The sequence below is a fragment of the Phocoena phocoena genome, chromosome 18, assembly GCF_963924675.1.
Source record: "Phocoena phocoena chromosome 18, mPhoPho1.1, whole genome shotgun sequence".
NCBI classification, from domain to species: Eukaryota; Metazoa; Chordata; class Mammalia; order Artiodactyla; family Phocoenidae; genus Phocoena; species Phocoena phocoena.
This window is the reverse complement of record NC_089236.1, coordinates 79,838,992-79,853,159: the sequence shown is the minus strand read 5'-3', so window position 1 is coordinate 79,853,159 and position 14,168 is coordinate 79,838,992. Positions and strand designations below refer to the sequence as shown.

At 58.8% G+C, this 14,168-nt stretch overlaps 1 protein-coding gene across 1 annotated transcript; it reads right to left on the bottom strand.

The window, feature by feature from the left end:
* Positions 1-2,425: 2,425 nt before the first annotated feature.
* PROZ (protein Z, vitamin K dependent plasma glycoprotein) lies at positions 2,426-11,807 on the bottom strand. The gene is given in 10 exon segments (XM_065895951.1): positions 2,426-2,472; positions 2,475-3,035; positions 3,997-4,114; positions 5,614-5,699; positions 6,372-6,503; positions 7,414-7,527; positions 7,967-7,991; positions 9,248-9,411; positions 11,538-11,630; positions 11,729-11,807. Coding segments are annotated over 10 exon segments (1,419 nt in total).
* Between the last annotated feature and the right edge of the window lie 2,361 nt (positions 11,808-14,168).

Sequence of the window (14,168 nt, the reverse complement as noted above, 5' to 3'; positions counted from 1 at the left end):
TGGGTTAACTTAATGCTTCTTTTTACAAGCTGAATTTACTTTGATTTAAATTTCCCAGGTGTCATAGCTGTTTTTTCAGAGTGTGCGCGTCTCCTCTGTCTGTGCAGAACTTACTAAAGAAGGAAACGTCACGGACTGTAGTTGCTCATCGCTGCAAAGGCGCATGCCCTTTGCGCGGAGAAGAGCCACTGTGGGACGTGGAGAGACACACACACACCCCGCCCCCCCGCCGAGGCCTCCCATCTGTGCCCCCCCGCGTCAGCTGCTCCAGCTGCCAGACCAACTGTCCCAGTTGGCTCAGAAGTGTGCGGTGTGCTCCCGGCTTCTGCTCCACGTGGCTCATCTGTAGGGCTCTCCCGGGCTGCACAAGTGACCCGCCCTGAAGGCGCGTCGTCCCAGGGCTCTGACGCTCAGCCGGGCTCCACGTGCGCCTCTCCAGTCGGATGGAGCCGCGTTCCGAGAGCAAGGGCCCCAGAGAAGAGGTGGAGCTGGATCCACTTCTGTGAGCTGGGCTTCCGAGTCAGCAGTGTGACCTCCACCCTGGGCATGTCCAGACTTGGGCGTGGGGGCGGGCAGTGCGGAGGGGACGGCCTGCCGTGGGTGTCAGGCCCTCAGCCGCCTCCCCCCACCAGTTCCCTGAGCAGCAGAGCGTGGCCTGGGGGAGGCGCAGACGGCCATGGTGAGACAGTCCGTGTTTCCCGGGGCACTGCTGTCACGGCATCGCTGCTCCGTGGGGCCGGGCACACCCTCACGGATGAGAGCTGCGTCCTCGCTGCGGGGTGAGCGCTGGACTTCTGGGAGCGTGCCTGGATTTCATAGCGTAGAGAGCTGGGCATTTTCAACACTTTCAGGTATTTTCTTGAACAGTAGAAAATCAGGGACTGACCGTGAACCATAACACGGGGTTGTACTTGGCAATGAAAGAAACAGAACCTCGGGCTCGAGCATCCCGCGTTCCCACGGGTCTGGAGGCCTGTGTGTGGAGCGGCCGGCCTGGCCTCGTCAACACAGGCCTGGCGGCGTTGTGCGCACTGCCCCCAAACTTGGAAGCAGTCTGTACCCGGGCGTGAATGGGTGTGGCCATCTAATCAAGTTCCCTTTTCTTGCGTTTTATTGTTTTGATTTGCTTACCTCGTGTGGTTTCTAACCATTTATTAAGTTATACACGTGACTAAAGCAGTTTTCATTTCGCGTGGCCCACTGCGTCTCAGCTGCGTTGCAGGCCTGTATCTTTCTCTGCAGTGGTCCTTGTTTCTATAGAGCCTGTAAATGCTGTAGGGAGATTCTTACCTCTGCCTGTGCTGTGTGTGTTTGTCATAATTTCCGGGTAGGGTTTCTACTCTAGCAAATCCAGATTTGTAGGGCAAATTAATGCCATCAACGAGGTTGCAGGTATCTTTACAGAATTATTGGTGTAGAAGTTGCAGTGCACATCGGCTGGATTTTAAATCCTTGGTAGCCATTCAGAGCAGTGGCCTGATGACCTCATGACAGTTTGAAGATAACACAGCCACATTCAGTAAGACGTCAGAGTCCTCTCCTGTTCCTCCACTGCCCTGTCCCTTAGTTCGCGTTAGATTCACATATTTATTTTTGCCAAGGTCCTTTCAGAGAAATGGGCCAGCGCATCTGCAGACTGGCCAATAAAAGGCTAACTCTGGGGTTGAAGTATAATGTCAGAAGTGAAACGAGCATCGTGTTTGTTTAAGGGTTGTTACTTAAAAATCTGAATTGTGTTTAAGCTCCGTTCTCCGGTGAGGAGAGTGTGTGAGTCACAGTTTTAACCCCTTAAAACAGCCCTGCGCTCCCCAGCGCGTCAGGAAGGAGCCCGCCCCCGCCTGTGCCTTTGGCGGGAGCTGCCTTTAGGCCCTGCCACGGTGGCCGCGGAGCTGTCAGCCGGGAGAGCCCTGCCTTCCCTCGGGGGAACTGGGCACCTCCGGCTTAGACTTTAACGGGGAAATAGACGTGATGTGCATCCACGCGCTCTCGCCTGCCGGTCGGGCACCGGCCGCCCCGCCCCCCGGGTCGGGTCTGCGGGAAGCGCCGTTCGTTCGGGCTGGACTCGCGGCCCGTCGGCGTGGGTGGAGGCGGCGGCGTCACGGGGCCGCGGGGCTGTCGCCGCGCGGTCCCTGCGCCGTCCTCGTCGTGGGGCTGCGGCCTTAAGGCCCAGCCGCTCCGCTGCTCCCGCCCCGGGGTCGGGCCCGCGCAGAGGCCCGCGGTTTGCCTTCCAGCCCCTCGCGCTGCCCGCTCCTTCTGCCCTCCCGGGGCAGGCGGGGAGGTCGCTGCGACGCCGCCGCCGCCCCCGCGACCGCTGTTGGACTGAACCCCTCTGTACCCTGGCGTTTCAAGAAAGCGACTTTCGGTGCCGGCAGCTCTGCTTTTATTGCTGGACGCGCGCCCTCCCCCCTCCTCCCCGGGGTTCTGCTCAGACGAGGGGTCCTGGGGGAGGGGCTGAGGGCGCCGTCACCCCAGCACCGGCTCCTCGTCGCCTCTGTGACCGTGGTCGCCTCTCCGGCTGGCGGAGCTCGGCTGCTGCGTGACTCGCCGGAGCCAGAGCGCGTATCGGGGGACCTTGATGAGCAGGAGCGGCCCGGGGCCCTCGGGGGGCGCGGCGCTCAAGAGGCCGGTGAGGAACCAGGCGCCGCGGTGCTCCCGGGCCACCGCGCCGCCCGCCGCCCACCGCGCCGACCCGGCCGCCGCGCCCCGCTCGCAGACCGTCCGCGTGGTCACCGTGGCGTTGAGGGCCCGGCCGCACTCCCCGGGGTCCATGTGCGTGACCAGCAGCCGCGCGGGCTCCAGCTCAGGGCCACGGAGGGTCCAGCCGCCCAGCACGCCCGGCCGCGGGAGGAGGACGCGCTCGGCGAAGTCGGCCTCGGCAGTGCAGACGGGCCGCCCGGCGTCGGGGCAGCGCACGGGCCGCGCCAGCTCCAACAGGGCCACGTCATTGTCCGCCGTGTCCGCCTCGAATCTCGTGTGCACGTGGACGCCCTTCACCTCCACCGCCGGTGGGGCCTCGCGCGCCCGGCAGCGGGAACCTGGAAGGAGGCGGGGGGTCAAGGTGACAACGTGCGCCCTGCCGCCCGGCTCCTGCGCGCAGGGGACAGGGGCTACCCCACGGAGGGGCCTCTCCCACACTCTCCTCTAGGAAACCCAGTGAGGTGTTCGCGGGGGCGCGGGCGCAGAGCGCAGTGCGGGTTGCTGAACCAGTCAAAAGACTAGGAAGAAATTAGGAGGAACCTCTCCAAGCCCATCAGAGCTTGGCTTTTCGGATGTCATTTTCTAGGCCGACGTTCTGTTGACTGAAAAGTGTCTGGGGCTGGAGCGTATATTTGCGGGTCCTGGGAATCGCTGTGGAGCAGCTCACAGCACAGCCCAGGCCCCGGGGTGGACAGGGGTCCGAGCTGCCCCACGGCAGTGTCAGTGCCTCGCAGTGACAGTTTCACCAGCTGTGGTTTCCTCCTTAGACTAAACATTCCGCATGTGTCTGCCTGCTGTGCCCAGAGTTCCACTAGGTGTCGCCGTTGCCTTATGACTGTGAGGAAGAGCAGCTCAGTCTGTGTTGCGTTAGGAGCAAAGATTCCAGATGAAAAGTTTTGTTTCTACACAGGATAGTGTTTACTTCCAATGTGATCTTATAAAAATGAATGACGGGGCTTCCCTGGTGGCGCAGTGGTTAAGAATCTGCCTGCCAATGCAGGGGACACGGGTTCGAGCCCTGGCCCGGGAAGATCCCACATGCCACGGAGCGACTAAGCCCGTGTGCCACAACTACTGAGCCCACGTGCCACAACTACTGAAGCCTGCGCACCTAGAGCCCGTGCTCCGCAACAAGAGAGGCCACCGCAATGAGAAGCCCGCGCACCACAATGAAGAGTAGCCCTGGCTCACCGCAACTCGAGAAAGCCCGCGCGCAGCAACGAAGAACCAATGCAGCCAAAACTTAAAAGATAAATAAATAAATAAATAAATTTATTTTAAAAAGAATAAAATACTTACTTGTTTTCACACTAATGTTTCTGTACAAGAGTGAACATTTTGCTGTTGTCAGTACAAAATTGTCCTGTATTAGAACACCTCCACAGAAGTCTTCTCCTTCAGAATTTGTTAGTTTTACCTTTAAAAACCAAACAGACAATAAAGAGTTGGTGCCAGTTTTCAGGATTCGGGTCAGTATAGTGTCGTGGTTAGGAATATGGGCGCACACCCCTCCAGCGAGCCCAGCCCAGCCCACCCACTGCTGAGGCCGCCGCAGCGCACGGAGTGGAGGGGCGAGAAGGGCTGAGTGATGGACACTTGGAAGATGGACGCTCAGGAGGACAGGCAGCAAACGTACGGTCCCGCTGGGGACAGATCCCCACCTCCACCCCGCCTCTCACTCGATGTCCCCTCCCTCGGTCCTTTCGGGTCCGGTGGTCACTGAGCTCTGTCCGTCGTCTGGCCGGGCCTCCACCCAGCGGCCGAACGCTGCCGCCCGGCTCCACCTGCTTGCGAGCAGCAGGGCGAAGTAGACGCGTTCTGCACATGTGCACACGCGCACGCACGCGGGGCTGAGGCAGCCCCTTCACCAAAGGGCCCTGTAAAGCTGTCGACCATGGTGGTCGCTGTGGTTACTGGGCACTTGAGCTTGACTGGTCCAAGCCAGCATGTGCTCCAAGAGTAAAAGGCTGTACACCCCAGAGGGCAAAGGCTTAGTGAAAGAGAAAATGTGAGTGTCTCTCATTGTTTACTGTTCATTACATGTTGAGATAATATTTAGATGTATTGAGGTAAGTAAAACACACTATCCAAATTACTTGCACCTGCTTTTACTTTTATGCACGTGGCTGCTAGAAAATTTAAGTTACGTCTGTGGCCGATATTGTGTTTCTATCGACAGGGCTGTTCTAAAGGACAGACGAGACAGAAGGGGATGATCTGCATTAAGGGCCTGGGTTGCAAGGAAAATGCAAAACGTAGGTAAATCCAAACCCATGTTGGCGGTATGATTAAAAATAATACTTATTTTGTGGAGTTACTAAAAAAGCAAGAAAAGGATAAAATATTGGTCAAAATAGCAGATGAGCCTCGTGGGAGGTGCTTGAAATAATTTGGGAGAAGGGTAAACATTATAACTTCAGGTATTGCTAAGTTAGATATTAAAGTTTCAGTGTCAAGAGTGGTCACTGGATGAAGAGAAATAGAATATTTAGCTTCCAAACCAGGCAAGGGAGAAACAGGAGAATAACAGAAATGGTGCCGAAGAAGAGACGTTTCCTGAACGTGGCAGCGGAGCTGGACTCCACCAGCTGGCTGTGAGCAGGGCCCGGGCCTTGCTCTGGCTCTGGACCCACCGTGTCCACCCAAGCGCCGCCAGGATGCCTATCTTCCGAGAGCAGCGACATTGGAAACGGTTTTTGGACTCTAAGAAAGGCCTTGGATGGCTGTAAATAAAACTATGTTTTTATTTGGTGCAAATAATGAAGACACTGAAGCTGTGAGCTCAGAATGAGAAAGTGCTTTAAGTGTGATGTTGAGATCGTAAGCAGTTCACCTAAATCAAAGAAGGTGGAGATGACAAATAGGATGAAATTTGTAACAAAGGATTAAAACACATTTATAAAATGTTTCTGTTACCTGCCACGGGAAAGTCGGAGGGTCCTGCTCGCATCCCTGTGACGTCAGGAGGCCCTCAGAGATGAGGGCTCCGCACGCACACCTGTCTTCATTGTGGCCACATGAAAAGAAAAGTCAGTGCCTCCCAGGGCAGACGTCGGGTTTATCTGTGGCGCTGACCCTTCAGCCTATTCCTGGATGCCCGCTAGGTTGAGATAATTCGTATAACACAGAGCAGGTGAGATTAAACGATCTGCTCTCAGGGACTGAGAAGGCCCCGGGCAAGCCCGGCAGGGGACTGGGAACCCCCGGTCCAGCCACGGAGGAGGAGGACCCCCCGCCCAGCCACGGGGGAGGAGGACCCCCCGCCCAGCCACGGGGGAGGAGGACCCCCCGCCCAGCCACGGGGGAGGAGGACCCCACGCCCAGCCACGGAGGAGGAGGACCCCACGCCCAGCCACGGAGGAGGAGAACCCCGCGCCCAGCCACGGAGGAGGAGGACCCCCCGCCCAGCCACGGAGGAGGAGGACCCCCCGCGCCCAGCCACGGAGGAGGAGGACCCCCCGCCCAGCCACGGGGGGAGGAGAACCCCGCGCCCAGCCATGGGGGAGGAGGACCCCCCCACCCAGCCACGGGGGGAGGAGGACCCCCCGCCCAGCCACGGGGGGAGGAGGACCCCCCGCCCAGCCACGGAGGGGGAGGACCCCGCGCCCAGCCATGGGGGAGGAGGTGGCCTGTCAGAGGTCCCTGCAGGAGGAGGCCCTGCGGAGGGGACTCACCGTGGGGGATGCAGGATTTGTGGTCCTGGCCCAGCTTATGCCCCTTCGCACAGCTGCACGTGTAAGACCCCGGCCCCGGGTGGCAGAAGTGCTGACACCCATCCGTCCTCAAAGGGTGACATTCATTTTTAGCTGAAAAGGGAAGAAGGGAAAACCAGACATGTTACCCTGGACATAGCCACTCTGAAATCTCCTTGCGCACGGGGACTCTGGCTTTTCCTTCCAAACGTCGCCAGGCGAGCGTTTCGACTCCAGCGTCAGGAAGGGGCGAGGAGCAGTCAGGGCTCCGTCCTCAGAGCAGCAGCTCGGTTGCGGGGGGCGGGTCTGCAAGTCCCTCGCAAGGATCTTCGTTTCCCGGCCGTGGGCTCACTTCCCGCCGCAGCAGCCGCTCCCTTTAAGGGGCTTCTTCCAGGTGGGCATTGGGATGAAGCTGGAAGCCCTGCTTCGGCGCGAGCTGCACTCGGGGCGTCCACACAGCACTGGGCGGGGCGCTCAGGAGGCAGCTGGAGCCCGGGAATCCAGGCTGGACGTAACGTTCGTCCCGGAAACGGGCTCCGCGTTGGCCCTCGGGAGCATTACGCGAGTTCACTGCTGCACGAACGACCACTGACGGGAATTGGCGCCGCCCACCCCCCACGGATAGTCTCACGATGTTGAAGGGACATCAGCCGATGAGGCTGCAGGCCGGGTCACGCACCCACGACCCAGAGAGCCGGGTGCGGTCTCCTTATAGGCTGACCCCCCCCCAGACCCATCACCCCCAGCGGGGTCAGCCGGGCCCCGGGAGAGCGGAGAGTAGATCGCGAATGGTCTGGACGGGGCGGGGCCTGGGAGGAAGAGGGGGGGACCCCACGGGGGAAACAGGGGGCCGTTCACAAGGTGTGATTCCCAGCAGAAAGCCGGGTTACCACGGGCCTCCTCCTGCTCATCCCCGGGGCGGGGCTCGGTGTGGCGGAGGCCGGGGGTCCGGGGGGCGGGGGTCAGGGGGCGGGGGCGGAGGCCGGGGCGGGGCAGGAGGCCGGGCGGGGGTCGGGGGGCTCACCGAAGGCGCAGTCCCGGCCGTCGTAGCCCGGGGCGCAGGTGCAGGTGTAGCCGCGGATGCTGTCCTGGCAGGACCCGTTGTTGAGGCAGGGCCGGGAGACGCACGGGGAGCCGCCTGCCGATAGGGACGTGAGGACACCCTGCGGGTAACACCCTCCGACGTCCCTCCAGGACCCCCTTTCCTTGCTGGGCGGCCACGTGACCAGCGCCGGCGCCTCCTCGAGCTCTCCCGTCACTGGTCCCCGCAGGGACGCCCAGCATCCCCCAAGCCTCGCCTCCCTCAACCGGGTCTGACCCTTCAGCACGAGGCCCAAGGGAGCCCGGGAGGCCGCTCCAGCTTCCCCCTGATCCCGGCGGGACCCCGGGGCCTTTCCCACCCTCGTCCTCGGGCAGTGCCAGGCCCTTCCTTTGGGTCAGGGGTTCCAGGAGCCCAAGGCTCGAAATCTGGAATCCACTGGCCTCAAATTAGCAGCCCTCGTGAGCCAACTGCCTCCCCTGACCTTAAAGGGAGGAGAAGAGGAAAGAATCCTGGAGTAGGTGGAGGAGGCACTTACCCAGATATGTCTTCCAAAATTCATCCTGTACAAGAGAAACATAAAAGTGTTACAAATGGGACGTCTGTGTTCCGTGTTTTCTCCTGTGGCCCGGCTTGAAAATAAGAAAGTGTTGATTTTTATTCACTTCGTAGGAAAATACTGGTTGAAACAAAGAACGTAAAATTCTTTACATCTACTTAATATCATCTTTAATACACCCATGTCCCATGTCCCATTCAGTATTTATTTACGGTGACCCATTTGAGGAAGGGAAAACAGTCTAAGACGTGGCACAAACACCGCGGCCTCGCGAGGCCCTTTCCCCTCCCGGGCCTGTCTCCATGGCCCCACTCTGCAGAGTGCCTGAGGCAGATGTAAAAAATTCACATCACTTTTTCTGTTTTTATAAGCCAATTCAACAAGGATTAAAAATGTGGGGGGGAATGTTAATTTGGGGTGGCGGTATCTAAAATTAGGAGAATTACTCAGACTTAAGGCCTGGAGGGTAAACATATAAGTAATTGCATCTCCCCAAATCATACTCGGACTTCTAACAACTCAAGCACAACTTTACCAGGAAGTTTTAATTTCTCTTCGTTTGATTAAAGATCATTTTCTTATACATGGGCGTTTAAGAAATTATGATTTTAAAATACTTTAAAAATATATTAGAGAAACGGGTCAACATTTTGTTCAGAATCACCTTTAAATATCGCTGCTTTAATATGTAGAACTGGGAAGTCTTTATTACGTATTTTACTATTCTGAAATATTTACACACAAACATTCAGCCCCTCTGTTTACTGATTGATAAGCTTATGAGTAATTGAGAATGGCAAGTTCTCAGTTGTATTATTTGGAGTGTATGTGTTGTCGCTTGTAATCCAGGTTATAGATTATGAGAGACGTTCTTACCATGCAGGCACCCTAGGGAGGACGTTCGCGTCGCTGATACGTTGAAACAGTTACATCTTTATTAAAAATACTAAATTCCGTCAGTGTCCTGCCAAGCTGAGTGACCTCCGTGAGGAGTCCGCCTACTCGATGTGCTAATTTACTTAATCTGAAGAGTTTAGGTGGTGGGACTGAGCTGCCATCCCGGGCGCCCCACTGACTGGCTGGGGAAAGTGATTTCACTTCTGTGTCTCTGTTTCCTCATCTGTACAATTAGGATCAGATCAACCTCCCACGTAAGTAAATAGGTTAATTAATTTAGTTCAGCCTCTTTGAGAAAATATGTCCTCTAAGGCAGCGGAATAATCAGAAGGCGTGTGAGTCTTTGGCAGGGGGGATACATACAGTGGATGCGTCATTTTCAAATACTTCTCGTGCTTCCTCGTAGACACAGATTTCTTCGTAACATTCCTTTTCTAAATTTCCCTCAAAGAGCTCTTCCAAAAGGTAGGAGCTGGCTCGTTTCCGTCTCACCAGAATTTCATTTGCTTTTGAGGTGGGAAGAAACACTGCAGAGCAAGACAGGCGTGTAGGCGCCTCAGCGTGGGCGGGCAACCCAAGAACTCCCACCCGCATCCTGAGGGCCAGGCTCTGCGGTGCTGGGAGGAGCAGACCCAACGGTTGACCCTCAGACCCGGGAAGAAGTTTACCTCCTGCTCCCCACGACGTTGGGCCCCGGGCCCCTTACGTGCAGCCAGGTGAGTAGGAGTGAACTTAGAACAGGAGGGTGGGAGCCCGCGAGGAAGGGGTGGAGACCGGGCCTGAGAGGCTGCCCCCTGGGCAGTCCTCTGCCAGGACAAGAGCCCCCGATTTCTAGCTGGGCACACGGCTGTGCGGACAGACTCCCCTGGCGCTAAGGGTGGCTGCATGGCTGAGCGCTGGCCACCAAGATGCAAACAGAAGGGCTAGGCAGCAGGTTCCTGGGAACCTTCTTGAAAAAGACAACTGGCGTGGCCCCTGGCCGTTTCTTTGTCCCTCTCTCCATCCTGCTACCTGGGACACAGATGTGACGGCTGGAGCTCTAAGCGTCATTCTGGAATGTGAGGATGAGGATCACAGTGGGGAGGACTGAGTAGAGCCACCTCATAAGGACACCAGTCGTTGGATTTAAGGCCCACCCTAACTGAGGATGATCTCCTCTTAATTAATACACCTGCAAAGACCCTATTTGCAACTAAGGTCACATTCTGAGGTTCTGGGTAAACATGAAGTTTGGGGGACACTGCATAGATGGTGTCCACAGGTTTCTCCACTGTGAGGAAGATGTTTTGGGATAGGAATGTCCTGTCCCCCAACAGTCTTTAGCCGAGTGTTTTCAGCGTCAATGAAGTAGTTTTTCCTGAATCAGTTATTACCATTTTAATTGCAGAAGAGTGACTTTACACCCCTCTTTCCTTCTACACTTACTAATCGGCATTCTGCTGTAAAGGAGAATCTTTTCCCTGAATGCTTTCTGTTGATTCATTTATTGAATGGATTTTAAAATTCCAATGAATATTTTTACCATTTCAGAAGTTCTGTTCGATTCTTTTTCACATCTGTTTGGGCATTTTAATGTCTCCTGTTTTCTTGCCGTATCTCTAGCACATCTCCTGTGTTCTGTGTCTGGGTATCAAGGTTTTTGTGAGTCTGATTCTACTCTTTTTCCTGCAAGTTTCTGGTTGTCTTCTTTCCTTGTGTGTTTGGGGTTTTCTTTTACCATGAGGGGCCCCAGGTTGAGAAGGGAGCCCGAGGCAACGAGGACCCATGTCTCCCCCCGACGTGACCCTGGATCGTTGGGGTGTCACTGCAGTCACAAGCAGCGGCCGCAGACCCCTGGGCCGACCGCAGCGACTGCTTCTCCGGAGAGGTTTCTCTTTCTCCACCCAGCACCAGCATCCCACCGCGGAGCTGGTCTCTTTCCCCCACGTGGTGCCAAGCGTGGTCTGAGCGGGGGTGGGGCCTCCTCCTGGGTCCCCTCGCGCCGTGTAGGCTCTGCGCCTGGGGCTGCGGGGAGCCGAGGGTGGTGGGCGCTGCACTACCCCGTTCATTCTTTTGCTCCCGTTGGTCTTTCCCCTCGTGCCAGGCAGGGGCATGTAGCAAACATGGGATAAAATACTCTGCTTTCAGCGTTACCGGGAGGGTTTTTCTGGGTATCTCATCTGTGGCCCCTCCAGGACAGCGTTTCACGAGTCCTCGGCCGTTTACCTCGTACACGATTGTGCACAGTTGTACGCGGCTGTGAGCTGTGTGCTGCCGGGGGTGGGGGGGGGTGTCTCTTACTGAGGCCTCATTCCGAGCTTTGGGTTTTATTCTAAAGGTTCGACTGACTGTAAGAGGTATCTGATGTCACCCTGTCTGCTGCGTGGAGGGAGGGAGGGAGGGCGGCAGTGGCTGGAGCCTTGGCTGAGGTGGGCAGAGCAGCCGAGAGAAGCGGTTGCAGGCCCTGTGGTCACGAGTGTCCCAGGACATTTAGGACATCGAAGGAAAGAGGTTATGATCATTTAAATAATATACTTATTTAACCCAATAGATCCAAAATACTTCTGTTTCAACACACAACAATTGTTAAAAAAACTATTAATTTGAGTTTGCATTCTGATTTCTGGGCTAAACCTCTGCAGTCTGGTGTGTTTTGAGCTCCTGGCGACCTGACCTTGGCCGCCGGTTGGGTGCGGGGGCGCGTTGGCCGCGTGGGCGGCAGGGCTCCAGGGCCCCAGGGCCCCCATCTGAGGCCGCTGGTTTGGGTCTGAATGCGAAGGAAGGTTGAGGACGGGGAGAGGCCCGCGGGTGGGGGGCATGAGGGGCTGGGGTGCCCTCTCGGCTCCCCCAGAAGCCGTGCGCTACCGAGTCCTGAGCCCCGGACCCGGCGGCCGGCTCCACCTGGGCCCCCGGGGACCCCGAGGGACACGGTCACTTCCAACATACTCGTCACGAGCGGCGAAGAGACCGGGCGCTGGGCTCAGGTCATGCTGGTCCCGCCGGGGGCCCTCGGCTCCCAGGAAAAGCCCGCGACCCACCCGCCCGCAAGCCTGAGTCAGAAAGGATGCCCAAGGCGGCGCCTACCTGCGGGCTGGGCGCCGCGCGGCGCGAGGAGGGCGAGGAGGGCGAGGAGGGCGAGCGGCGGCCCGGGGCCGGCCATGCTCAGCCCGCGGCCAGAGCCCCGCCCGGCTCGGCTCGGAGCGGGTGCGGACGGGGAAGCAGCCCCGCAGAGAAAGGCCGCCCGCGGAGGCCAGCGGGCAGTTCGGTGTCCTAGAGGCTTCAGTCCTGTCTTTTTCCGTTTAAGGCGAAGAGAGGGCGAGACGGAGAGATGAAAGGCCGAGGCCGGCAGGGACGGAGCTGGGGCGGCTCCTCGGGAGGAGGTCGGAGGTCGGAGGTCGGAGGTCGGAGGTCGGAGGTCGGAGGTCGGGGGTCGGGAACCGGGCCTGGGCCGCGGGGGCGGGGAGACACAGTGGCACGTTTCGCCGACACGGAAAGCCGAGCAGATAAGGCGGCACAGCGCGGTGGGCCGCCTTGGACAAGCCGGTCCCAGGGGCTCCCTGCGGGGGGGTAACCCGAACAGAGCCGGGCAGCGACCCCCTGCCCGGGGCGGGGTGGGGGTTACGGCAGACCCTCGAGGGCGGGCGCCCACCAGGCCGGGCCAGCGGGGCTCCTGTGAGGGGCTGGGGAGCCCAGCACCTCCCGGTGAGACCAGCTCTCCCGGGGCACCAAGTGCCACGGGGAAGCGGGCCTGGGGGGCGCTCGGGAAGAGCCTCGCTCAGCGCCACGAGGGGGTAGATACTCTGACCTCCGTCTGAGGGGACAGCAAACTCATCCCCCCTCACCGAGCGGGTCAGCACGGGGCCCCCCGGGGGCGCTCTGCCTCTGTCCCTCTCAGTCTCTCTCTGTCTCCGGCTCTGTGTCTCTGTCTGTCTCTCTCCCTCCCTCCGCCGGCAGCCCGCACACCGGGCTTCCCTCCTGTTAAGGGGCCCCTGACGGAGCACCCGCACGGTGCCCTCTCTCCCCGCATCCTCTTGGTTTCCTTCGGAGGCTCGTGTAGTGTGTTTTTCCCAGCTGTTTTGTTCTTTCTGACGTGGGCACCTTGGCGACCAGGGCTGAACCCCGTTCTTGTCAGGAGCCCTGCTTCCCGTCCGCATCGTCGGTGAGGACACACCCCCACTCGGTGATGCGCCCCGGGCTCTCCTGATGCTGAGCTACCCCGTCCTGTTTGTAATTCAAGTTCGATGCTCGGGATGACTTTCCCCAGGGCTCTGGTACCTCCATCAGGGTCTCATGGTGGCTGTAGTGAGGATCATTCTAGACCGGAAACATCACCCTCCAGCCCCAAGGGCCGGGGGCTGCAGCTGCAGCGGGCGGAGGCCTCCAGGGACCCTGTGTCTGCAGGTCTCCGGCTCTCTAAGCCCGCCCCCTCCCCCTGCCACCCGGCTGCCATACAGCTGCTCTGCCCTCCCCGCTCCAAACGCGGCTCTGTCCCAGGCGTGTCTTCACCCTGCTCCTCAGGGACCGCGGGTGCCGATGAGCGGTCCCTCACTCTCGGGAGGGACAGTCAGACCCTGACCGCCACCGCCCACCGTGGTTCCTCACGGTCGGCTTCCTGCTCACGTCTGTCCCCGGAGGAGACTTTCTAGGGGACATGCAGTGGAGCGGGACCGACTGTGCCCACAGGGCACAGGCCTGGTTCAGGTCCACCTGGAGACGAGCTTTGAGGCACATGGTCCCAGGGCCCACGGAACCAGCATTGTGCGAACCAGACAAGAGGCCTCCCTACCACGCTGCCCGAATTCCCTCTGGAACCTCACTGAGTCCAGCTCTGTTTCCCAACGGGGAAGGTTCAGCGCCTCGGGCGGTGGGGACCCCTCTGCCCTCCACTCCCAGGTGCCCAGCTGCCCTTGCTCTCTGACCTGTGGGCTCGGCCCCGCTGGTGAGATATGCCAGCCTGGTGGGAAGGAGGGCTCCCCCAGAGATCTCTCCGGACCCCAGGCGACCTGTGGGCTGACAGCCCATCCAGGTTTGCTCTGGACAGAGACCCCCGTCCCCAGCACGCAGGGCCTGGCCGTCCGAGGCCTTCTCTGCGGGACGGTTCCCTTTGAGGAAGTCAAGGCGGGACGCGCAGAAACAGACCCTCTGGCTTGACCGTTTCTGGGAAGCCCGTTCGCATTGATTTTTGCAAACGTGCAGATCTCCTGTTTACGCAACTGCCCAGCCAGTGACCTTGAGAGCTCTCCTACTGGAACTTTGAAAGTTTGCTTAGCCGAGTTACGCAAAATGCAAACGGTACCGGGAAACA